Source organism: Dendrobates tinctorius, unplaced genomic scaffold, assembly GCF_039654945.1.
Source record: "Dendrobates tinctorius isolate UK_male_01 unplaced genomic scaffold, ASM3965494v1 ptg000116l, whole genome shotgun sequence".
Classification (NCBI taxonomy): Eukaryota; Metazoa; Chordata; class Amphibia; order Anura; family Dendrobatidae; genus Dendrobates; species Dendrobates tinctorius.
Genome location: NW_027361784.1, coordinates 28,106,860 through 28,133,268, shown reverse-complemented (window position 1 = coordinate 28,133,268; position 26,409 = coordinate 28,106,860). Strand labels below are relative to the sequence as shown.

Genomic DNA, 26,409 nt, shown 5'->3' with positions numbered 1-26,409 from the left:
GTCGACTTCTTTTCTTCAGCGACGTCTGGTTCGCCTCAGTAGAGGACGCTTGGGTCAGAGAGGTTGTATCGACAGGATACAAAATAGAGTTCGTTTCTCTTCCACGGGATCGCTTCTTCCAATCCCGTCCGCCACGGGATCCTGCCTTGATCCCGGGGTTCGGTTCGGCCATCGCCTCTCTCCTCAGCTCCGGGGTGATTGTGCCCGTTCCCGAATCGGAACGATTCACAGGGTTTTATTTAAACCTGTTTGTGGTGCCGAAAAAGGACGGGGCGGTTCGACCCATCTTGGATCTCAAGTTACTCAACAAGAGAGTTCGCCTCCGCCACTTCCGGATGGAGTCGGTTCGCTCGGTGATTGCCTCCATGGAGGAGCAGGAATTCATGTGTTCCATAGACATCCAAGATGCCTATCTACACGTGCCCATATTTCCCGGACATCCGAAGTTCCTGTGGTTTGCGATTCACCACGAACATTATCAGTTCGTCGCGCTCCCTTTCGGGCTCGCCACCGCTCCCAGGGTCTTCACGAAGATTATGGCGGCGTTGATGGCCTTGTTGAGGATCAGAGGTCTTGTTCTTTTTCCGTATCTCGACGATATTCTGATTAAGGCTCCCTCCTTTCATCAGGCCCGCCTAAGTGTGGCAATCGTTCTAGACACCCTGTCCAGTTTTGGGTGGATCGTCAACCGGAAAAGTCCTGTCTGATCCCTACTCAACGCCTTGTGTTTCTGGGCCTTCTTTTCGACACTCGTCGGTCAAGGGTATTTCTCCCACAAGACAAGATTCTTTCCCTGCAGCAGGGCGTCCGATCACTACAGATCGCACGGTTTTCATCTCTCAGGACAGCCATGAGGACTCTGGGGAAGATGGTGGCAGCAATAGAGGCAGTTCCCTTTGCCCAGTTTTCACGCCAGGCCCCTCCAGCAGGCCATTTTGTCCAGGTGGAACAGGTCGGCTCTGTCTCTGGATCGTCCGGTTCGTCTTTCATGCCGGATCAAGCGGTCTCTCAACTGGTGGTTGACGTCTCCCCTCATTCTCTCGGGGCGGTCCATTCTTCCCAGATTGTCACAACGGACGCCAGCCTCATCGGCTGGGGTGCAGTGTTCCGCAATCACACTGTTCAGGGTCGATGGTCGACTCAGGAATCAGCTCTGTAGATCAATGTCCTAGAGATACGAGCGATCCTTCTGGCTCTCGTCCACTGGGAACGGCGCCTCAAGGGCCTGCCTGTCAGGATTCAAACAGACAATGCCACAGCGGTGGCGTATATCAACCGACAAGGGGGGACACGGAGTGTCTCAGCCCTGGCGGAAGTGTCCAGAATTCTTCAATGGGCAGAGACCTTTGTTCCAACAATTTCCGCGGTTCACATTCCCGGCGTGGTCAACTGGGCCGCCGATTTTCTAAGCCGCGAGGGTCTCGCCGCAGGGGAATGGTCCCTACATCCGGAGGTGTTTCATCTGCTCTGCCGTCGGTGGGGAACCCCGGACGTAGACCTCATGGCGTCTCTCCTCAAAAGGAAGGTACCACAATTCGTGTCCAGGTCTCGGGACCCCCTGGCAGGGGGCGCCGACGCTCTGGCCGTTCCTTGGTCACAGTTCGAGCTCCCCTACCTGTTCCCTCCCTTGCCTCTTCTTCCCAAGCTGTTGAAGAAAATCAAGGCAGAAGGGATTCCAGTCGTCCTCATCGCCCCGAATTGGCCCAGAAGGTCTTGCTTCGTGGACATTGTCAACCTTCTCGCGGACGCCCCCTGGAAGCTTCCCGACAGGGCAGATCTGCTGTCGCAAGGCCCGATTTGCCACCCCAATTCTCGGTCGCTCAATTTAACGGCGTGGCTGTTGAGACCGAGGTTTTGAAACGGGCAGGATTCTCTGATCGAGTGATTCATACCATGATCCGCGCCAGAAAGCCTTCCTCTTCCAAGATCTATTACCGTACTTGGAAAGCCTATTTCTCCTGGTGTGAGGCTAATGACATTGCGGCCATGGTTTTTTCGCTTCCTTCTGTTCTGGCGTTTCTTCAGACAGGGCTGGATGCGGGGCTTGCTCTCAGTTCCTTAAGGGTCAAGTTTCGGCACTGTCCATTTTATTTCAGAAGACGCTGGCCTCCCGGCCCCAGGTCAAAACCTTTCTTCAGGGTGTGGCTCACACGGTTCCTCCGTACCGAGCGCCCGTGGATCCTTGGGATCTTAATTTCGTTCTTGGGGTTCTGCAAGGTCCTCCTTTTGAACCTCTCAGGGATGTTTCCCTTGCCCTCCTTTCTTGGAAGGTGGCCTTTCTGGTGGCCATTACTTCCATCCGACGTGTGTCGGAATTAGCGGCCCTTTCTTGCCGCTCTCCCTTCTTGGTACTTCATCAGGACAAGGTAGTTCTGCGGCCTCCGCCCTCTTTCCTTCCGAAGGTGGTATCTTCGTTTCACCTCAATGAGGACATTGTTCTGCCATCCTTCTGCCCGAGCCCAGCTCATCCTCGGGAGCGATCCTTGAACAAGCTGGACCTGGTCAGGGCATTGAGAGTCTATCTAGCCAGGACATCTTCCTTGCGGAAGTCAGACTCTCTGTTTATCATTCCAGACGGTGCAAGGAAAGGTCACCCAGCCTCAAAGGCCACTATTGCTCGCTGGATCAGATCGGCAATTTTGGAGGCATACCGGGTCAAGCATCGTGCAGCTCCTTCAGGGATCAGAGCGCACTCTACCCGGGCGGTGGGTGCCTCCTGGGCGGTGCGCCACAGAGCTTCCGCGCTGCAGCTTTGCAAAGCTGCAACGTGGTCTTCGGTTCACACTTTTGTGAAATTCTACAGGGTCCACACCTATGCTTCGGCGGACGCCAGCCTAGGTAGAAGGATTCTGCAGGCCGCGGTGGTGAGTCCACTGGCCTGATGGAAGTTTGTTTCCCACCCCAGGGACTGCTTTGGGACGTCCCATGGTCTCTGTGTCCCCCAATAAGGCGAACGAGAAAACAGGATTTTTTAGGTTGCTTACCGTAAAATCTGTTTCTCGGAGCCTTCATTGGGGGACACAGCACCCTCCCATGTTCTACAACTCCTGTTCTTATGTTTGTCGATTGGTTACAGTTGAGTTGTTCGTTCTGTTTTCAATCTATTCCGTTACTTCTCCTACTGCTTTCTCACTAACTGAGGGATTTCCTGCCGGTCGGTGGGGTGTATACGGCGGAGGAGGAGCTAACTTTTTTGTGCATAGTGTCAGCCTCCTAGTGGCAGCAGCATACACCCATGGTCTCTGTGTCCCCCAATGAAGGCTCCGAGAAACAGATTTTACGGTAAGCAACCTAAAAAATCCTGTTGTTCCATGACGTCCAACAACCAAACCTGGATCCCCATTTTTTGTGTAACAATAACCGTTAATAACTTGGGGTCCCAGTATTCGGGTGATCGTCTGATGCACTGGTTTACTCATTGCTGTCTTGTTAAATGGCTGAGAAAACCCTGTAAAAAGACAAAGAGGGTTACTGCTGAGAGAAACGTGACCAAAGAGTCCTTCAGATTTCAAATCTGTTCTATGGGCTTTCTTTCTTTTACTTTTTTTGCTTCTTTCCTTTCCTTGCTTCCTTTCCTTCCTTTTTTTCTTTCCCTTCCCCTTTTTCCTTTATTTATTACCCTTTTTTCTCTTTACTTTCTTTCCTTTTATCCTTTGTTTTTTTCTTTCTTTCTTTCCTACTTTCCTGCCTTCTTTCCTTCCTTTCCTTTCTCTTCAGTTTTTTCCCTACGTTCCTTTGGTATCCAGCTAACCAGGAAGGACTCCTCAATTTGAATAAATGCTACTTGTTAAGCGTTTTTAACCCCTTAATGATCGCTGATACGCCTTTTAACAGTGGCAGTTAAGGGTACTTAAACCACAGTGCCGTTTTTTAACAGCGCTGAGGTTTAAGATTCTAGCACTCCCCCAGCTTTGGAATTTCTCCGGGGTCTCGGCTGCCGGGGGACCCCAGTGCGCCTGCTGAGATTTGCCGGCTGGCACCCAGCAAACTCCCTTTATCACCCTCTTAGTTAGGGAAAAATAATAAAATAAAAAAGTATTTATTTCCATTTTCCCATTAGGGTTAGAGTTGGGCTAAAGTTAGGGTTAAGGTTGGGGCTAAAAATAGGGTGTAATGCCAAGGGCAGCGAGTTATCAAGAGTGGACCCTCTTGGCCGTGGTACCGAACGTCCCCTGAGTGAGCGAACCTGGTGGACCAACTCCTATACAGGGATCGTTAGGGGCAGGCTCAGGGGCCTCAGATACCGCGACAGATGGAGCCAGGGGCCAGCTCAATAGGGAAAAACACAAATGTAGACAAGACAGAAGGTGCTGGAAGGAGGAACAGATAAGGCTGAGGTGGGTGCAGGAAGACTGAGAGAAGAGGAGAAACGGATGCTTGGAGACGGAGAGGGGACAGAGGACCAACAGGAAGGAGGCTGGAACAGGAACTGAAAAGACACGGGGAGACTCACAGTAAGAACAAAGACATGGCACATGTACACCAGAACAATAGTAAAAAGGGGCCCAAGTACTGATACAGATTATACACAATCAGGCGCCTCCACTAAGGGAGGGTGGCCTGAAATACCTTCTGCCTGTCCCCCATTGGACAGGCAGTGCATCCGGTTCACGTTACCATGCCGGTTACAGGACCCAGGAGTTCACGCCGCCGGGGCCTAAGGCCCATGCGCAATACTGCCGTGCGTGAGGCCGACGGCAAAGGAAGGACGCGCCGAGGTGCCTGCGCAGCTGCACGTCGGAGTGAGCAGACAAGGAGTAGGAGACCGAGCGGGAGCTGCAGCGTATGCGACCCCGGCAGCGGAAGACTGGGGAAGTATAGGGCTAAAATAGGGTTAGGGTTGGGGCTAGAGCTGGGGTTAGGGTTAGGTTTGTGGTTAGGGTTATGGTTAGGGGTGTGTTGGGGTTAGGGGTGTGTTGGAGTTAGAATTGGGGGGTTTCCACTGTTTGGGCACATCAGGGACTCTCCAAACATGACATGGCGTCCGATCTCAGTTCCAGCCACTTGTGCGTTGAAAAAGTCAAACGGTGCTCCTTCCCTTCCGAGCTCTGTCGTTCACCATTGGTCCCCCCCCACATATGGGGTATCAGCGTACTCAGGACAAATTGGACAACAACTTTTGGGGTCCAATTTCTCCTGTTACCCTTGTGAAAATAAAAATTTGGGGGCTAAAAAATAATTTTTGTGGAAAAAAAATTATTTTCACGGCTCTTCATTATAAACTTTAGTGAAACATTTGGGGGTTCAAAGTTCTCACCACACATCTAGATAAGTTCCTTGTGGGGTCTAGTTTACAAAATGGAGTCACTTGTTGGAGATTTCTACTGTTTAAGCACATCAGGGGCTCTGAAAACGCAACATGATTCCCGCAGACCATTGAATAAGTCTGCATTCCAAAACATCACAAATTCCCTTCCAAGTCCCGACGTGTGCCCAAACAGTAGTTTTCTCCCACATGTGGGGTGTCAGCGTACTCGGGACAAATTGGACAACAACTTTTGGGGTCCAATTTCTCCGGATACTCTTGGGAAAATAAAAAAATTGTGGGCTAAAAGATCATTTTTTGGAAAAAAAAATATATATATTTTCACGGCTCTACATTATAAACTTTAGTGAATTAATTGGGGGTCCAAAATGCTCACCACACATCTAGATAAGTTCCTTGGGGGGTCTAGTTTTCAAAATGGTGTCACTTGTGGGGGGTTTAGGTACATCAGGGGCTCTCCAAACGTGACATGGCGTCCGATCTCATTTCCAGCCAATGCTGCATTGAAAAAGTCAAACGGCGCTTCTTCCCTTCCAAGCTCTGTCATGTTTCCCCCCCCCCCCCACATAAGGGATATAGGCATATTCAGGAGAAATTGCACAACAAATTTTGTGGTTCATTTTCCCTTTTTACATTTGTGTACATAAAAAAAACTGGTTCTGGAGTAAACTGTTTGTGAAAATTAGTTAAATGTTCATTTTTTCCTTCCACATTGCTTCAGTTCCTGTGAAGCGCGTAAAGGGTTAATTAACTTCATGAATGTGGTTTTGAGCACCTTGAGGGGTGCAGTATTTAGAATGGTGTCACTTTTGGGTATTTTCTGAGTCATATTGACTCCTCAAAGTGACTTCAAATGTGAGGTGGTCCCTAAAAAATGGTTTTGTAAATTTTGTTGTAAAAATGGGAAATCGCTGGTCAACTTTTAACCCTTTAAAGTTGCTAAAAAAAAAAAAAAATTTTGTAACAAAATTGTGCTGATGTAAAGTAAACATGTGAGAAATGTTATTTATTAACTATTTTGTGTGACATATCTCTCCAATTTAAGGGGATAAAAATTACAATTTTAAAAATTGTGAAATTTTAAAAATTTTCATCATATTTCCGCGTTTTCATAAATAAGCGCAAGTCGTATCGAAAAATTTTTACCACTAACATGAAGTACAATATGTCACGAAAAAATATTCTCAGAATCCAGCGGGATCCATTAAAGCGTTTCAGAGTTATAACCTCATAAAGTGATAGTGGTCAGAATTGTAAGATTTGGCCTGGTCATTAAGCTGCAAATTGGCTCTCACTCAGGGGTTAAAGAGGACCTTTCACCAAATGTTTCATGGTGAACTGGACACAAGATGTAATCGCTGCTGCAAAGTGGAATAACACGTTTTGTTTTGTTTTTTTATTTTGCCTCCCCATTGTGGAGATATTAGCATTCAAAGTATTGGCACATAGTGAGTTAAGGTTTTTTTAAAGTCCAAGTGGGTGTTATCAGTTACTTTTCAATGGGGGTGTGTACTTCTTCTCCCTGTATGACACTGACCAATCATAAACGGGCACAGGTAAAAAAAGAACACGCCCCCCCACCATAGCTTAATTTTTTCAGTGTGTGAGATCTAAGGCTACATCTCCGGTCTAACCTCCACCCTGACCGCTCTCCAAGAGATTAGGATCCTGAGCAGCACACCTGCTTTATAAAAATGTTGTTTCTAGACAGGACAACCCCTTCAATGGAAGCTCTTTCTAGCTATGCCTTGATACCTCCCCACTCCTGTGTTACTGGATAGCTAGGTGTTCTTAAATGAAAAGATGTTTGTTGCGTTATTTCCACAGGTTCTTCAGATCATTCCGGAGAGCATGTTCACATCTCTGGCCAAAATTATTAAACTGCAGACCCACGATATAATAGAAGTGCCCACGCGCCTCGACAAGGATAAACTAAGGGACTATGCTCAGCTCGGGGCTCGGTACGAGGTGAGCTGCGATTTCACCATAGACTGTAGCATGTGACAACGTCTAGTCCTCCTTATGTAGTGTTAGTGAGAGGGGAGGACGATTTTAGAAAATGACTTACCCGCTCTTATATAGAAGCAGGAAAATTAGATTCATTTCAGAAATGTAAATATCGGACCCCAGTAAAGATTTAATGTGAAGTTATTCACAGAATTTTAAATCTAAAACCCACACGTCTAATATTCCTTATAATACGGGGCGGTCGGAGTGATGGACATTGACCGATCTTGTACTTCTCTTCAGGTGGCCAAACTGACTCATGCCATCTCCATATTTACTGAAGGAATCCTCATGATGAAAACCACCCTGGTTGGAATAATAAAGGTACGTAGGGTACGACGTACGATTAACCCCTTAAAAACGGACCTCTGCTATGCCCATATAGACATACACAGCGCTGCTACATGCCATATAGACATACACAGCTTTGCTGCATGCCCATATAGACACACACAGCCGTGCTACATGCCCATATAGACATACACAGCTCTGCTACATGCCCATAGACATACATAGCTCTGCTACATGCCCATATAGGTATACACAGCTCTGCTACATGCCCATGTAGACATACACAGCACTGCTACATGCCCATGTAGACATACACAGCTCTGCTACATGCCCATGTAGACATACACAGCTCTGCTACATGCCCATGTAGACATATACACAGCTCTGCTACATGCCCATGTAGACATATACAAAGCTCTGCTACATGCCCATGTAGACATATACACAGCTCTGCTACATGCCCATGTAGACACACACAGCTCTGCTACATGCCCATATAGACACACACAGCTCTACTGCATGCACATAGAGACATAAACACACGTACACTATACATTACCACATCCTGCTGTTCCTGATTGGGACTTGTACGGTGGTACTTTTTCATTATTACACATAATTTATGGACATCTATGGAGATTTCTTTGCCTATGTGGATTGGCTGGGTTGTTACCGACCTCTTGTGAGAATGTCATGTCAATAGCACCTTTAGAAATAGATTTACTTAGAAAATTAGTGATGTGTTCAATACTTATTTCACCCACTGTGTGTATGTACATATAAAATATATATGTATGTGTGTATATATATATATATTTATACATTACATATAGTATATATATTATACATTTACTTTTTTTTTTTACATTATATTTTTAATCCTCTTATGGGAGTTGAACCTACGGTTTCTTGATCACCTACACAATATAATGTAAAGCTGTAGTATGGCAGTGTATTGTGTCCTGTTCCTAACACCTTAAATGCCGCTGGCACTGTGGAGAGGCAGCATCTGGGCGGTGACGCTGCTGCAGCAGTTACTCCCAGGCAGCGTCTATTTATCACACAATCCCTATAATGATGGTGCTCATTGCCGAGGGGTAAAATGGGTTTTCCACTTCTATGAAAAAGAGATGCCCGATCCTTATAGGTTATGAATATCAGATCGGTGGGTGTCCAACACCCGGAACTCACACCGATCAGCTGATATGAGAGCTGACATGGGCTCCATGAAAGGTACAGCTCTGTACCCTGCATAGTGGCCACAGCTGGTACTGCAGATCAGCTCCTGTCCATTTGTGCAGGACCTGTCATATGTAATTGTCTCTGGTGGGAGTTGTGTCATTGCAGATTTTCTGTGTTTTTAGGTGGATCCGAAGCAGCTTCTGGAAGACGGGATACGGAAAGAGCTGGTGAAGCGCGTGGCATTAGCGTTACATAAAGGCCTCATCTTCAACCCCAGAGCAAAGGTATCTGTCTATCCGCCATTATTAAGATCTGTTGTACAATGTACCCCGCACAACTTCATGGCTTCCATTGCAAGCGCTGCCTATGCTTTTTCCAGCTTGGAGGTGGTTACAATTGTAACAAACCTTCAGCTGTGAGAAGTATTCGGTTCATCTGCGGCATATAACAAGATGACGATATTGCTCTTCCTCCGTCTCTTCAGCCAAGCGAGCTTCTTCCAAAGTTGAAGGAAATGGCGTCCACCATGGATGGTTTCCACCGCTCCTTTGAGTACATTCAGGATTACGTCAGCATTTACGGCCTGAAGATTTGGCAGGAAGAAGTGTCCCGTATCGTGAACTATAACGTGGAGCAAGAGTGTAATAACTTCCTCCGCACCAAGGTTCAGGATTCCCTTTTATATGTGTAATGTCTAATGGAGATTTAAGTGTGTTTCAGATAGGCTGTAGTGTAAAGCATGGTGGTCAATCCATCTGCCTTACGCATTAAATAGCTTTAGATGTACTGTAGTTTGTAAACTGCATTCTTAGGTGAGAATGAGTTTTTAACGGGATTTTTCCCATCTTCTTAGATGAATATTGTCGGATAGCTCTTGTAAAAGCAAGCACTTTTGCAATTTACTCCTTCTAAAAATTCTCATCCGTTCCTGAGATATTAACATTTTTCTTGTGATTACAGCTCGTTGCCTTGGAGATCGACCACCGCTGGGAGACAGCAGAACATGCGCAGTGCTTACAAGCTCTTTTCTATTGAGCCTGTAAGTACTATTTTAAAGCTGTCTAGGATTGCTGGAGCACAACGGTTACCTCCTAATGCCAGCCAGTATCAGTGCAGTACTTAAAAGCTACACAGCAGCGGTGGTTGGTCTCCTAGGTAACGAACTGTAAACAAAAAGGAAAGTATTAATATCTCAAGAACTGATAACAATTTTGATAGGCAGTAAATTGCAAAATTGCTTGTTTTTGTGAGATCTATCCAGCAATGTCCATTGAAAAAGATGAGACTATCCCTTTAATTGGCTTTTTCATCTATATTCTGCACTCTGTAACCCTAGGACTTGCTATTTCTTCCAGATTCAAGATTGGCAGAGCATGTATCAGTCCACACACATCCCTATTCCAAAGTTTCCTCCCGTAGATGAGTCTGTGACGTTCATTGGACGTCTATGTCGTGAAATCTTAAGGATAACTGATCCCAAGTGAGTTGGATGTATGGCGTCATTGTGGGAGCACAGAAAGGTTTCCCTGTATGATTCCTTATAAGAAATTAATAGGATTCCCCATAGGAAGATACTTCCAGGAGGAATTATGGAGCCTGGACTAAACCTTCTGTCCAGTGGCATGTCCTGTAACTCTGCGGGATCCGTCCCCGTGTAGCAGTCGGCTGCTTGTGCTCATCCCCATAGATGTGTGCGGTGTCAATAATGTGCTGCTGCATTATATAGTCCCCATTGTGTTACATTCAAGGTGATCTTTTATCCCTTTTTCAGGGTAACTTGTTACATAGATCAGATGAACACTTGGTACGACATGAGAACTCACCAGGAGGTGACCAACGACCATCTCTTCTCCGAGATCCAGGACTCCCTGGGGACTTTTGGATTAAACGGCCTCGACCGATTACTGTGCTTCATGATTGTGAAGGAACTTCAGGTAAAAAGAAGACGCTCCGTGTTATCAACTAGTTCACTTTATGGACATATGTATTGGTGCACACAGTCATTGAGCTCAGGTTTCTCATTCAACCCCCTCGCCCCCGGTGCTTAACATCCGGCCCCTCGCCCGCGGTGCTTAACATCTGGCCCCTCGCCCCCGGTACTTAACATTTGCAGGTCGGATCTGGGGCTTATCTACAGCATTATAGAATGCTGTAGATAAGCCCTGAAAGGCAGTCGCCGCATTTTATAGCGGCCAAACCTGGTGACAAGTTCCCTTTAACATCAGTACAAACACTGCACCCCCGCCAGGAGCTTCATGGCTGAGCAGCTGCATGCAGCCATACATCACGAAGCACAATGCTGAGTGTCGGATGGAGTGGTGTAAAGCCGCCACCACTGGACTCTGGAGGAGATGTGTTCTGTGCAGTGATGGATCACAATTCTCTATCTGCGTCTGATGGAGGAGTCTGGGTTGGGTGACTCCAGGAGAACATTGCTCCCGATGGCATTGTGCCCGCTGTACAGGTGGTGGAGGAGGATAATACTATGAGTTTGTAATTAGGAGACAGCCTCTGCCCCTTAGTCCCAGTGAAGGGTCAACCTACTTCTTCAGCACAAGACATTGTGGATAATTGTAGCTTCCAGCTTTGTGGGAACAGTTTTGGGGAAGACTCTTTTCTGTTCCCTATGACTGTGCCCAGTGCAAGGTCCACAGAGACATTGGGGGGGGGGGGGGGGGTTTGGTGGAAGAACATGACTGGCTACACAGAGCCCCTACCTAAACCCCATCCAACTAGACTTGTGATTGTGATCCCGGCCTCACGCTAACATCAGGGTCTGACCTCACAAATGCGCTTATGGATGAAGGAGCAAAAATTCCCACAGACACCTCCAAAATCTTGTGTAAATCCTTCCCCGTAAAGCGGGAGCCGTTATATCTGCAGAGAGACTGACTCCATATTAATGTCTATGGACTTATAATGGGAGGTCAGAGGAGCTCCTGTAGGTGGGATGTTGAGGGGTCACTTACTATGACCTCAAAACTCAACCCTATAGAGAACCTTTGGAGTATCATCAAGCAAAAGATCTAGGAGGGTGGGAGGCAGTTCACATCAAAACAGCAGCTCTGGGAGGCTGTTCTGACTTCATGCTAAGAAATACAAGCAGAAACTCTCCAAAAACTCACAAGTTCAATGGATGCAAGAATTGTGAAGGTGATATCAAAGAAGGGTTCCTATGTTAACATGTGACTTGGCCTGTTAGGATGTTTTGGAGTTAAATAGCTTTTTTGTTCAGTGAATGTGACCTCCTAATGCTGCAAATTACACAAATGAGCATTCTCAGTTCTTTAAAACATATCAGATGTTTAGAAATTCTACTGTGCCTAATAATTCGGAACAGTGCAATTTGAGTTTTATTCATTTTGGAGATTATACTGTTATCATTGGGAGGTTTCTTCAATAAAATATGATGTATACTCTAACGCAGGGGTCCCCAACCTGTAGCTCGGGAGCCACATGTGGCTCGCGGTCCCATGAATTGTGGCTCGTCGACTGTCTGCCAGCTTGGAGTATTAGCTCCAGGTCTAGTAAACAGGTATGAGGAGTACATCTCAAAATGGTGAATTTTGTGAGTAGTCCGGCACAGAAGAGCAGATCTGGATGCACATATACTGGTCTTAGGGGTTTAGAGATGTTTTAGGTAGGGTACACTGGAGGATAGTACTACCTGTTCTTGAAGCTGGATGTGACAGTGTGTTGGGAGTCCTTGATGGGAGAATACTGAATTGGGGGTATTTTGGGAACCCATGGATCTCAGTGTACTGCTTTGGAAAGATTTCTGTGGAAAAGTTTTGGCTATTATTATACCTGTAATGGGGGCTTTGGTTGACACTACTTTGAAGGGGGTGGGAGCTGGATGTGGCTCGCGCCCCTCTCTCATTGCTGAATGTGGCTCGTGACCCTCTCTAAGCTGAATGTGGCTCTCAAGGTCAGAAAGGTTGGGGACCACTGCTCTAGCGGGTGATGACTTTTATTAGACTGACTGTCATTTGCACCGACCATTTAGGAAAATTAGAGAAAAATATAATTTGCATAATAATTTGGAACATGGTGTATATATATTATATAGAGATGACTGATCTCCTCACCTGTAGAAACAACCTCTTGTTGCCCCGTATAAGCCATTAGTGTATATCTGTGTATATATTATATAGAGATGACTGATCCCTTCGCCCGCAGACACGACCTCTCTTGCTGCCCCATATAACCCATTAGTGTATTTCTTTGTATATATATTATATAGAGATGACTGATCCCCCCCCCTCGCCTGTAGACACGACCTCTCTTGCTGCCCCGTATAAGCCATTAGTGTATATCTGTGTATATATATTATATAGAGATGACTGATCTCCTCGCCTGTAGACACAACCTCTCTTGTTACACTAATGGCTTATACGGGGCAACAAGAGAGGTTGTGTCTACAGGCGAGGAGATCAGTCATCTCTATATAATATATACACACAGATATACACTAATGGCTTATACGGGGCAGCAAGAGAGGTCGTGTCTACAGGCGAGGGAGGGGGGATCAGTCATCTCTATATAATATATATACAAAGAAATACACTAATGGGTTATACGGGGCAAGAGAGGTCGTGTCTGCGGGCGAAGGGATCAGTCATCTCTATATAATATATACACACACAGACATACACTAATGGCTTATACGGGGCATGTCTGTGTATATATATTATATAGAGATGACTGATCCCTTCGTCCGCAGACACGACCTCTCTTGCCCCGTATAACCCATTAGTGTATTTCTTTGTATATATATATTATATAGAGATGACTGATCCCCCCCCCCCTCGCCTGTAGACACGACCTCTCTTCCTGCCCCGTTTAAGCCATTAGTGTATATCTGTGTATATATATTATATAGAGGTGACTGATCTCCTCGCCTGTAGACACAACCTCTCTTGTTGCCCCGTATAAGCCATTAGTGTATATCTGTGTATATATTACATAGAGATGACTGATCCCCTCGCCCACAGACACGACCTCTCTTGCTGCCCCGTATAACCCATTAGTGTATTTCTTTGTATATATATTATATAGAGAAGACTGAGCCCCCCCCTCCCTCGCCTGTAGACACAACCTCTCTTGCTGCCCCCTATAACTCAGACCCTACCTCACTCCTTTCTTCCTTCAGAGCTTCCTCCGCTTATATCAGAGGGTGATTCTAAAGGACAAAACTGCTCAAGAAACGCTTCGAGCTCTGCAGAAAATCGTCAGCCCGATAAAGGGGATTGTTGGTAAGTGCGGAGACTTTACTACGATCTGTGATGATGCGGTTTAATGATGAAGAGTTGGGATACATTTACACAGGGTTAGTTGCCACAAAAACAGATCTGACCACCAAGGCTTGAGTCTTGTGGGGGGGCAAAATGCCCCCAGGTTTAAGAGTAGACACCGGTATTAAAAATCTCACATGGAAGGTGGGGTCTGTAGTCAATCAATGAACACTGTCTACAAAGTGAATGTTATAAAGTGTGGGATGTTGGGCAGAGCGTTTGTGGCAGCACTCGTGATCATGTCTTCTGTTTGTTTGCAGCCAATTCTGCCAAAATCTATTCTTCCGCCATAACCAAAACTCAGAAAATCTGGGCACCTTACATGGATGCCATAATGAAGGTGAGTGAGAATATCCGCCTGGCCGACATGTGCTGTCTGTGGGCCTTTATGGACTTGTGTAGAATTAGAACAAGGGATCTGCTTCTTTTTTTTTCTCCTAACAATAGCGCCACTCTCTTCAGCAGGCTTTGTCTGGTATTGCAAGTCTTCACAATGCTAGTTTATAGAGCTAAACTGGAATATCAGGCCCAGTCCATGAGCAACAGTGGCACTGATCATGAAGGAAAAACAGAAAATCCTACTTTCTAAATCTGGACAACTCCGACAATGTCTAGCATGTAAAAAAACAATAATGCATGGAAATCCTTCAGGTTGCAGACCTACTGTATTACCCCGTTACCGAGACGTAGCGTGATGCTACTTCACATGTTTGGTACTAGATTATGGAGAGGGCTCAGGAGCTGAACTCGCACCATACCCGAAAAATACTGTCTGTCATCACCGGATCAAATCCCCTAAAGGGACTTTAAAACATTTTTTTCATATTTTTTTTTTTTTTTTAAGTTTGAAAATTTTTATCAATCAACCTTATACTCCTATTAATAATAAAGAAATAAATCTGCATATTTGATATCACCATGTCTGCAAAATTCCGATCTATAAAATGAATTTACCCAACTGATAAAAACTCTATTTCGGAAAAAATTAAAACTGAAATGTCAGAATTTCTGTTCTTCGATCCTTGCAGGTTGGACAGATGCAGATTCTACGGCAGCAAATTGCAAATGAATTAAATTACTCCTGTAAATTCGATTCCAAACATCTGGCAGCCGCCCTGGACAACGTCAACGAGTAAGAGAGAAAAGTGTGATCTCCTGATCCCAGATATCTGCCATTCACAGCTGTCCAGCCTGGGGGGGCACAATTGTAGTTATGGAATGCTACTATGTGCTGCTAACAGAGCACAGTACATGGCGCATCTGCCTGCTCCTGTCTGGAGACAGCATGTGATAGGGCAGGACATGCCTAGGTAGGCGATGGATATCGGGAAGAGTAAGTGTGACTCGCGGGCTTTCTCTGTAAGTGGGCGGGGAAAGTGGGACTCGCGGGCTTTTCCCATAAGTGGGCGGGGGAAGTGGGACTCGCAGGCTTTTCCCATAAGTGAGCAGAGGAGGTGGGACTCGCGAGCTTTCTCTGTAAGTGAGCGGGGGAAGTGGGACTCGCAGGCTTTCCCCATAATTGGGCGGGGGAAGTGGGACTCGCGGGCTTTTCCCATAAGTGGGCGGGGGAAGGTGGGACTTGCAGGCTTTTTCTTTTAGTCTGTGGAGAAAGGACGACTTTTAGGCGCCCGATAAATGGACACAGCAAAGCAAAATTTGGACATTGGGAAGCAGGGCTCGCAAACTTTCTCAGTAAGTGGATGGAGAAGCAGGACTCACAGTTTTTTTCTACAAATGGGTGGGAAAGCAGGACTAACAGTTTTCTTTATAAGTGGATGAAGAAGCAGGAGTCACAGATATTTTTTTTCTGTAAGTGATGGGGGAAGCCGGACTCCCAGGTTTTCTGTGTAAGTAGACGGGGAAGCAGAATTCACAGATTTTGTTTGTAAGTGGCAGGGAAGTAGGACTCGCATGCTTTCTTTATAAGTGGCAGGGGAAGCTAGACGACTTACAGGCTTTCTCCATAAGTGGCAGGGGAATCAGGACCCACCCGCTTTCTCTGTAAGTGGCAGGGGAGGCTAGACGACTCACAGGCTTTCTCCATAAGTGTCAGGGGAATCAGGACCCACACGCTTTCTCTGTAAGTGGCAGGGGAGGCTAGACGACTCACAGGCTTTCTCCATAAGTGGCAGGGGAATCAGGACCCACACGCTTTCTCTGTAAGTGGCAGGGGAGGCTAGACGACTCACAGGCTTTCTCCATAAGTGGCAGGGGAATCTGGACCCACACGCTTTCTCTGTAAGTGGCAGGGGAGGCTAGATGTCTCACAGGTTTTATCCAAAAGTGGCGGGGGAAGCCGGTACTCTCAGGCTTTCTCCATAAGTGGAAGGGGGAGCAGGACTCACAGGCTTTCTCTATAAATGGCGGGGGAGGCTAGACACCTTGCATGCTTTCTCTATAAGTGGCAAGGGAGGCTAGATGACTCGCAAGATTTCTCTATAAGTGGCGGGGGAGGCTAGACGACTCACAGGCTTTCTCCATAAGTGGCGGGGGAGGCTAGACGACTCACAGGCTTTCTTCATAAGTGGCGGGGGAGGCTAGATGACTCACAGGCTTTCTCCATAAGTGGCAAGGGAAGCTGGCCTCGCAGGTTTTCTCTATAAGTGGGTAGAGAAGTTGGATCGTCATGTTTTCTCTTTAAGTCCTGGCAGCATTTGAACCCTAAATCAGATCATAGACCTGTGTGTGTTTCCCATCTTGGCTCATTCCCTTCTATCTTATACAGACCTCAGGTCGGACATATGAGATCGCTTCCCACCAGTGTGTATATAGGGGTCTAGTCGTCTGTATCTCCCCTTATATGATGGATAGCTGGTGCACAATTGTCAGGATGGGACCTAGGATTTCTTGGAGATGTTATTACCCAGCGCTGCTTTTTCTGTTGTCCAGAGCGATTCTCTCCGACATCCAGGCACATTACAAGGACCCGTCCCTGCCGTGCCCCAAGGAGGACAACACCCTTCTGTACGAGATCACGGCCTACCTGGAAGCTGCCGGGATGCACAACCCCCTGAACAAGGTGGCGGCTCCGCACCCTGATTATTTCCTCTATTCTCTCCTGTCCGATCTATAGATTGTGGAGTGATTCTGCCGCTTGTCACTGACCTCAGAATATCTCTCTTCTTCCAGATTTACATCACCACTAAGCAGTTGTCCTTCTTTCCCATCGTCAACTTCCTTTTCCTGATCACTCAGATTCCCAAGCTGCAGTACAGCAAAAATCTGGGTAACGTACGGCGTTCTGTCATTATTCTGTCCACCAGCGGATTGGTGGTGTAGAACTAGAAGTTTCAGCATACCATGAAAGGCGCACATTAGTTTAGCCTGCTGAGACTCCATGCACTTTTAACCCCACCCCCGCTTACAAAAGCATAAACCAACAGTGAGAGCATCTGCATTTGCAAAGTCAATTTAAAAGTATGGATGCTTACCCAGCACCACATCAGTCCTCTGGTTGTCTTTCGGGTATTGCAATGCAAATCTTTTTACTTAAAAGTGTACAGTAGTGATGAGTGAGTATGCTCGTTGCTTGGGTTTCCCCGTGCATGCTTGAGTGATCTCCGAGTATTTGGATGTGCTCGGAGATTTAGTTTCTGTTGCCCCACAGCTGCATGATTTGCGGCTGCTAGACAGCCTGAATACATGTGGGGATTGCCTGTTTGTCAAGTAGCCGCAAATCATGTGGCTGAGGCAACAGAAACTAAATCTCCGAGCACTTCCAAATACTCGGAGATCACCCGAGCATGTGAGGAGCTTGGATTTTCCCGAGCTAGTGTACATGCATGCCACATGTCGGGTGTATGGAGCGGGCTCAGGACATGAACCTGCAACGTACTTCTCATTACTTGTATTACACAGCCGACATCTGTCTAACAGCAGCGATCGGAGTCAATGTTGGACAGCAGTATATAGGGCAAGTGATCCCAATCAACGCGGTTAAGGGGGCCCATCAGCCTTCCCGCAACGCAATTATGAGGTGCTGGTGGGCTGCTATGTTGTCACTTTTATATGTCTGACTGCCACAGTGCTGCTTCATTAATTTCTCGCCATGACATCACTATGGATGTCATCTCATGTTGAATTACTTACACTTGAAGGGGATCTCCAGTAAATAAATATCTGTCATAATGTATGTGACAAAATGGCATTTTTGAAGTAAAAAAAAAAAAATCCCTGACACTGCTCAGAGACTTCTGTCACAAGAGATCTGGCACAGCATTGTAAGCACACGCTGCCATTGGGTTATAAAGAGAAAAATGGCTCCCAGAGTCTCCCCATGTGTGTCCACGGGGGTATGCAAGCCAGAGAATATTGTCAGATTTTCAATAGTAGAAATCTCTGAGCTGTGCCAAAGGGGCTTGATTTTTCTATTTACCTTTTTTGTTAGAATGATCAGATTTAACCAATGCAATCTTCGGACAAAAATCTGACTGTTCCTACTATAAGAGTGGCTCACGATTTTGACGTGACTATGCCTCATTGCCAGGTATGACTTGCAAGAAGCCAGCCGACGCCATCGACTGGCCGCCATTAGTACTCGGCCTTCTGACGCTGCTGAAGCAGTTCCACTCCCGATACACCGAGCAGTTCCTGGCACTTATTGGCCAGTTCATTCGCTCATCAATGGAGCAAAGCACAAGGTGAGATGACCACAGCGAAAAGTCTATGCTACCCATTTATAGGGTTCAGAGGGCCGGCCTCATGGTTTTGTTTTATTGGTTACAGCCAGAAGATTCCCGAGATGCCAGCGGACGTGGTTGGCGCACTCATGTTCCTTGAAGACTATGTTCACATCACCAAGCTGCCACGGAAGGTAAGTGTCCATAGACAGCGAGAATAGAATACACTCCCTTATAGCAAATTGTCATAATTTTCACCTTTTCATTCAAATTTTTTTCTTAAATGCATGTATTTTTGGCTAAAAATCAGTTTCCATTGGCATTTTTTTAACTAACTTTTCTTTTTAGGAGATAGTCTTGTGACAGTTGTTGATAGGTTGTTTTTTTTTTGCAAAGTTTTTCATAATGAGGTATGTGATTATTGAATTTTGCAAAAAAAAAAAAAGATCTAAGGCCATGTGCACATGATGCAGATATCCAGCGGATCCGCAACGGATTTTACCTCGCAGAAACGCTGCATATCCGCATTGTGATGTACAGGAGCATGTTAATCAATAGAAAAAAAACCGCTGTGCAGACGCTGCGGATTTTTCCGTGCGGTTTTCTTGTGGTTCAAAATATGCAGCATGTCACTTCTTTTGTGCGGTTTTCCACCTGCTCCATTCTCCAAATACGCAGGGGAAAACCGCACAAAAACCGCAAGAAAAAAGGAAGAAATCCGCAGGAAAAATGCAGGTCATTTGACCTGCGGATTTCTTCAATTCTGCATGGAAAAATCCGCAGGGCAAAAACTACGTGTGCACTTAGCCTAAAAAGGCTTTTCATTGCTGTTCAATCAAATTACTCACTAATTTTTGTCTTTTACTCTTTTTTTTGCACCTTTTAAGGCCAAAATGTCGCACTAAAAGGTGGCAAAATTTGCACCAAAAATTGCAGACTTCCATAGTCACTCCTGGGCAGGGAGACCGGAATATATTTAATCTAAAGTCGCAATTGACGATTCAAGAGAAACCCTCAATCACGCCGATAATGGTGAACATAGAAAAAAAAACAGATGACAACATATAAAATAGATTTAGAAAAAAGGCACAAATAAAAAAACACTAAAAATTATTTTAAAAGCGCAAATGCAATCATAAAGTAGGCCCTTCGTGTACAAATTCATTTGTGCATTTGCCAGAAAAACATTCTTTATCCAGTTATGTTGATGAACTCTCTAGTGCAAAATGGGTGTGGCCATGCAGCTTGGTGCACCCTTCGAACTCTGTGTTTTGCAGCTATCTCCACCCCCTTTTTCTTTTGATTGACAGTAGTGTCTGCATTGAAATTTTGTGCATGTGCCGCCACTCTGATGATGCGCACATGGGAGATTTAAATGAAAACTGTGCTGTCAATCACAGAAAAGGGGGTGGAGATGGCTGAAAAACATGGCTTTCGGAAAGTGCACCAAGCTATTTGGTCACACCCACTGTGCACCATTTCTGGTAAACAAACCAGAGGCTTTGGATACTATGGTCCCGATCCATCATCACGATTTCTTCAGTTTTTTTGAGTAATTTTGCTCCTTTTTCAGTGTTTCGGTGATTACTTTGTATCTTCGTTCATACTGCACCCACACACAAGAAAATAGCCAAACAAACCACACATCCGCGATTTGATCACAAAATACAGTTTAAACGTTAATTTTTATAAACCTACAGAAAGACACAATGGCCTGCAGGTGGCACCACAGTACCCCAAAGCACACTACCACAAAGCTGCTTACAGACATCACAAATACAAACATTTGCCTTGGGGTCTTTCCAGCTTGCTCAAGTGCTTGCCCAGTCTATTTCAGGCACATTGGAGGATTGCACACTTCATTGCAAATGAGTCACATATGCAAATACATTTGTAAACATGCACTGCTTTTTCGCTGATTAGTTCGCCCCACACACACAAGTGATACACCATATGAAAGGTAAACTTGCTCCCTTCAGCAAGAAAAGAGCCATCACCTCATGAAATACATTTACATTTCACCAGCTTACTTTTTCTGAAATTTCCTGCGCCCCCGACGACCAATGTATGAAAATTTTGCACGGGCCAAGCTAGTCTTTCTTATATTTATTTTTATTTTTTTCCTCGACAACTTTGTATTGCCTAGACGTTTGGTAATGATTCTTGAATAGCGACTTTTGCCAAGTGTCACTACTTCTTTTTTTTTTTTTCTTTTTTTTGGCACATCTTATTCCAGTCCCTGCCTGGAGTAAGGTTTCTGTAGCAGTTTTTCAATTTGATGCGTTTTTAGACAAAACGTTCGACTTTTTAAAGATTCTGAAACTTTTGTTGCTGAAAAATCATAGTGAACGGTTATTGAAAATGATGACTCGGGGAGTGGGGGCCGGGCCCTCAGGTTTGGGGGGCTGTGCATCCGGGATGATTAGTCCGAGGCCAATCCCTGGTGGCTTCTCTCCGCCTCACTAGATTGACAGGTCTGTGCATATTTGGACACGTTATGAGAGTCCTGTCCGTCATGGGGATCAGAGCCGGGAGATGTTGGGGACCACATCAGATTAGTGATCGCCGTGTTTTTGCTCTTCTCGCAGGTGGTGGATGCTCATGTGCCTAACTTCATCTTTGATGAGTTCAGAACAATTCTTTGAAGAGGAGATGGCTGTGAAGTTCACCATACAGCTCCATACCGCGGACCGGGCCGGCAACCAGCTTGTATACCGCCTTACTGGTCATACTGACTAGTCTCCCATTTGGTTGCCTTGAATACCCCTCGTTGACCCAACATATCTTCCACAGAAGAAAATTTGCAATTTCAATAGCACTTATGCACATGGATAGTCATCTCTAAATGACTTTTCGGCAATAAACTAACAGATTTCATAATAAAATGAGTCTGACTGTTTCCAAGTATTTCTGCCAGCGCTTGTGAGAACAAGAAGGGTTTACTAAGGGCAGAATTTCTAGCCGTTGAACCTTTTTAAAGTTTTTTTTTTTTTTTTTTTCTGAAATAGAGCTCCAATTTCCCTGCAAGGACAGAGCCGGCACGTAATGGTTCACAGATGTCGGCAGCCACCACTAGTGTGCTCAGATATTATGTTCGAGTCCCTGTGGCTGCATAATTTATGGCTGTTAGACAGCCTCAACACATGCAGGGATTCGCTAACAGGCAATCCCCACATGTGTTGAGGCTATCTAACAGCTGCAAATAATGCACCCGCAGGGACTCGGAACATAATATCCGAGCATCTGGGCATGCTTTTATAACACCTGAGCATGTTCAGATAAAACCTTTTCCGAGCTTGAGGAGTTTTGGTACTTCTAAAATCTGTTTTTGTTGTACTCTTTAGCGGAAATAGGAATCGGTGTTGACTGCTGCCACCAGGATGCTGACATTAGGAATACATAAAAATTATGCTCATCCACTGTAGGGTACAACCACTTGCTGACAGCAGGCTAACACCAGGTAGTGGGAAAGCCATAGGGGAAACCTAGACACAAAACTAAGAAACAGAAGAATGTAAAGAAAGCTTTACAATTAGTTGAGGGATAAAGGAACCACAAGTCATTCTAAAGAAGTCCTTTTGGAGGAGAAGAACATACAAAAACAGAAGACGGAAGAGGCAGGGCTGAGCAACTTCCATCTGCTCCACCCTTCTGCCAAGACTCGTGGACGTAAAGTTATACATTCTGTAAAATTTGGAGAAAGTGTGATAAGAAGACCACATAGTGGACTTGCAAACTTCATGTTTAGACTCCTGATAACACACTGTCCAGGAAGCCCTTACTGGTCATGTGGAGTGCTCCACGATCTTGAATCTGGGAGCTTCAGATTTCACTCAAAAGGCTTCTAGGATGGAAGATCATATCCCATGAGAACTTGTTGCCTTAAAGCGGTGCTCCCCAACTCCAGTCTTCAAGAGTCACAAACAGATCATGTTTTCAGAATTTCCTTAGTATTCCCATGTGATAATTCTATCACCTGAGCAATACTAAGGAAATCCTGAAAACACGATCTTTTGGTGGCTCTTGAGGGCTGATGTTGTGGAACACCGCCTTAGAGTCTGGCAGGCCCCTTCGAGAACCCTCGGGATAACATATAAACTAGGTAGAATCAGATCTCGAGACCTCAGTTCTGTGTCTGCCTCCTACATGAAACTAAACTGGTGTTAGCTTGGTGCCAGTACAGTAAGAGGGTGTAGCCTGTAGAGGAAAGCTGACTTTTTGTGTATTCTTATTGTCGGCCTCCTGGTGGCTGCAGCCAACAACCATAGCTCCTGTATCTTCCTTTTTCCCCAATTTAGTGACTGAGAAAGGGATTTTGCAATAAGTACAAAAACAGGATTTTTTGGGTTGCTTACCGTAAAATCTGTTTCTCGGAGCCTTCATTGGGGGACACAGAGACCATGGGGTGTATGCTGCTGCCACTAGGAGGCTGACACTATGCACAAAAAAAGGTTAGCTCCTCCTCCGCAGTGTACACCCCACCGACCGGCAGGAAGTTCCTCAGTTAGTGAGAAAGCAGTAGGAGAAGTAACAGAATAGATTGAAAGCAGAACAAACAACTCAACTGTAACCGACAAACATAAGAACAGGAGTTGTAGAACATGGGAGGGTGCTGTGTCCCCCAATGAAGGCTCCGAGAAACAGATTTTACGGTAAGCAACCCAAAAAATCCTGTTTTCTTGTTCGCCTTATTGGGGGACACAAGAGACCATGGGATGTCCCAAAGCAGTCCCTGGGGTGGGAAACAAACTTCCATCAGGCCAGTGGACTCGCCACCGCAGCCTGCAGAATCCTTCTACATAGGCTGGCGTCCGCCGAAGCGTAGGTGTGGACCCTGTAGAATTTCACAAAGGTGTGAACCGATGACCACGTTGCAGCATTGCAAAGCTGCAGCACGGAAGCTCTGTGGCGCACCGCCCAGGAGGCACCCACCGCCCGGGTAGAGTGCGCTCTGATCCCTGGAGGGGCCACTCGATGCTTGACCCGGTATGCCTCCAAAATTGCCGATCTGATCCAGTGCGCAATAGTGGCCTTTGAGGCTGGGTGATGAACAGAGAGTCTGACTTCCACAAGGAAGTCGTCCGGGCTAGATAGACTCTCAATGCCCTGACTAGGTCCAGCTTGTCCAAAGACCGCTCCCGAGGGTGAGCTGGGCTCGGGCAGAAGGATGGCAGAACAATGTCCTCATTGAGGTGAAACGAAGATACCACCTTCGGAAGAAAAGAGGGCGGAGGCCGCAGAACTACCTTGTCCTGATGAAGGACCAAAAAAGGAGAGCGGCAAGAAAGTACCGCTAATTCCGACACGCGCCGGATGGAGGTAATGGCCACCAGAAAGGCCACTTTCCAAGAAAGGAGGGAAAGGGAAACGTCCCTGAGAGGTTCAAAAGGAGGACCCTGCAGAACCTGAAGAACCAAATTAAGATCCCAAGGATCCACGGGAGCTCGGTACGGAGGAACCGTGTGAGCCACACCCTGGAGGAAGGTTTTGACCTGGGGCCGGGAGGCCAGCGTTTTCTGAAATAAAATGGACAGTGCCGAAACTTGACCCTTCAAGGAACTGAGAGCAAGCCCCGCATCCAGCCCTGCCTGAAGAAACGCTAGAATAGAAGGGAGCGAAAAAACCAAGGGCGCGATGTCATTGGCCTCACACCAGGAGAAATAGGCTTTCCAAGTAAGGTAATAGATCTTCGAAGAAGAAGGCTTTCTGGCGCGGATCATGGTATAAATTACCCGATCAGAGATTCCTGCCCGTCTCAAAACCTTGGTCTCAACAGCCACGCCGTTAAATTGAGCGACCGAGAATTGGGGTGGCAAATCGGGCCTTGAGACAGCAGATCTGCCCGTCGGGAAGCTTCCAGGGGGCGTCCGCGAGAAGGTTGACAATGTCTGCGAATCAAGACCTTCTGGGCCAATTCGGGGCGATGAGGATGACTGGAATCCCCTCTGCTTTGATTTTCTTCAACAACTTGGGAAGAAGAGGCAGAGGAGGGAACAGGTAGGGGAGCACGAACTGTGACCAAGGGACGGCCAGAGCGTCAGCGCCCACTGCCAGAGGGTCCCGAGACCTGGACACGAATTGTGGTACTTTCCTGTTGAGGCGAGATGCCATGAGGTCTACATCCGGGGTTCCCCACCGACGGCAGAGCAGATGAAACACCTCCGGATGTAGGGACCATTCCCCTGCCGCGAGACCCTCGCGGCTGAGGAAATCGGCGGCCCAGTTGTCCACGCCGGGAATGTGAACCGTGGAAATCGTTGGAACAAAGGTCTCTGCCCATTGAAGAATTCTGGACACTTCCGCCAGGGCTGAGACACTCCGTGTCCCCCCTTGGCGGTTGATATATGCCACCGCTGTGGCATTGTCTGTCTGAATCCTGACAGGCAGGCCCTTGAGGCGCCTTTCCCAGTGGACGAGAGCTAGATGGATTGCCCGTATCTCTAGGACATTGATCTGCAGAGCTGATTCCTGAGTCGACCATCGACCCTGAACAGTGTGATTGCGGAACACTGCACCCCAGCCGATGAGGCTGGCGTCCGTAGTGACAATCTGCCAGTGAACGGGAAAAGACCGCCCCAAGAGAATGAGGGGAGACGTCAACCACCAGTTGAGAGACCGCCTGATGCGGCAGGAAAGGCGAACCGGACGATCCAGAGACAGAGCCGACCTGTTCCACCTGGACAAAATGGCCTGCTGGAGTGGCCTGGCGTGAAATTGGGCAAAGGGAACTGCCTCTATCGCCGCCACCATCTTCCCCATGACCCTCATGGCTGACCTGAGGGATGGAAATCGTGTGATCTGTAATGATCGCACGCCCTGCTGCAGGGAAAGAATCTTGTCTTGTGGGAGAAATACCCTTGACCGACGAGTGTCGAACAGAAGGCCCAGAAACACAAGGCGTTGAGTAGGGACCAGACAGGACTTTTCCCGGTTGACGATCCACCCAAAACTGGACAGGGTGTCTAGAACGATCGCCACACTTAGGCGGGCCTGTTGAAAGGAGGGGGCCTTGATCAGGATATCGTCGAGGTACGGAAAAAGAACGAGACCTCTGATCCTCAACAAGGCCATCAACGCCGCCATAATCTTCGTGAAGACTCTGGGAGCGGTGGCGAGCCCGAAAGGAAGCGCGACGAACTGGTAATGTTCGTGAAGAATCGCAAACCGCAGGAACTTCTGATGTCCGGGAAATATGGGCACATGTAGATAGGCATCTTGGATGTCTATGGAACCCATGAATTCCTGCTCCTCCATGGAAGCAATTACCGAGCGAACTGACTCCATCCGGAAGTGGCGAAGGCGAACTCTCTTGTTGAGTAACTTGAGATCCAAGATGGGTCGAACTGTCCCGTCCTTTTTCGGCACCACAAACAGGTTTGAATAAAACCCTGTGAAGCGTTCCGATTCGGGAACGGGCACAATCACCCCGGAACTGAGAAGAGAGGCGATGGCCGAACCGAACCCCGGGACCAAGGCCGGATCCCTCGGCGGATGGGATTGTAAGAAACGATCCCGTGGAAGAGAAATGAACTCTATTTTGTATCCTGTTGATACAACCTCTCTGACCCAAGCGTCCTCTACTGAGGCGAGCCAGACGTCGCTGAAGAAGAGAAGTCGACCTCCCAATTGGAAGGGACCCACGGGAGACCGATGGTAGTCATGCGGACGTAGACCGTCCAGATCTAGATCTGGACGGTCTTCCCTGGGAAGAGTGGGACCGCCAGGACGGAGTGGGCCTGAAGGAAACCTT

At 46.8% G+C, this 26,409-nt stretch overlaps 1 protein-coding gene across 1 annotated transcript in view; it reads left to right on the top strand.

Annotated features, from left to right (window-relative positions):
- Nucleotides 1-21,544, top strand: part of WASHC5 (WASH complex subunit 5) — a 43,796-nt gene extending 22,252 nt beyond the window's left edge. Inside the window, exons 16-29 of the mRNA XM_073590312.1 lie at nucleotides 7,094-7,234; nucleotides 7,517-7,597; nucleotides 8,929-9,030; nucleotides 9,231-9,410; nucleotides 10,102-10,226; nucleotides 10,518-10,680; nucleotides 13,899-14,001; nucleotides 14,301-14,380; nucleotides 15,069-15,172; nucleotides 16,930-17,059; nucleotides 17,170-17,266; nucleotides 18,527-18,680; nucleotides 18,766-18,853; nucleotides 21,248-21,544. Of these exons, the coding sequence (XP_073446413.1) occupies nucleotides 7,094-7,234; nucleotides 7,517-7,597; nucleotides 8,929-9,030; nucleotides 9,231-9,410; nucleotides 10,102-10,226; nucleotides 10,518-10,680; nucleotides 13,899-14,001; nucleotides 14,301-14,380; nucleotides 15,069-15,172; nucleotides 16,930-17,059; nucleotides 17,170-17,266; nucleotides 18,527-18,680; nucleotides 18,766-18,853; nucleotides 21,248-21,304 (1,605 nt within the window). The 3' untranslated portion in view covers nucleotides 21,305-21,544. The remainder of the gene's footprint in view (nucleotides 1-7,093; nucleotides 7,235-7,516; nucleotides 7,598-8,928; nucleotides 9,031-9,230; nucleotides 9,411-10,101; nucleotides 10,227-10,517; nucleotides 10,681-13,898; nucleotides 14,002-14,300; nucleotides 14,381-15,068; nucleotides 15,173-16,929; nucleotides 17,060-17,169; nucleotides 17,267-18,526; nucleotides 18,681-18,765; nucleotides 18,854-21,247) is intronic.
- Nucleotides 21,545-26,409: the final 4,865 nt, after the last annotated feature.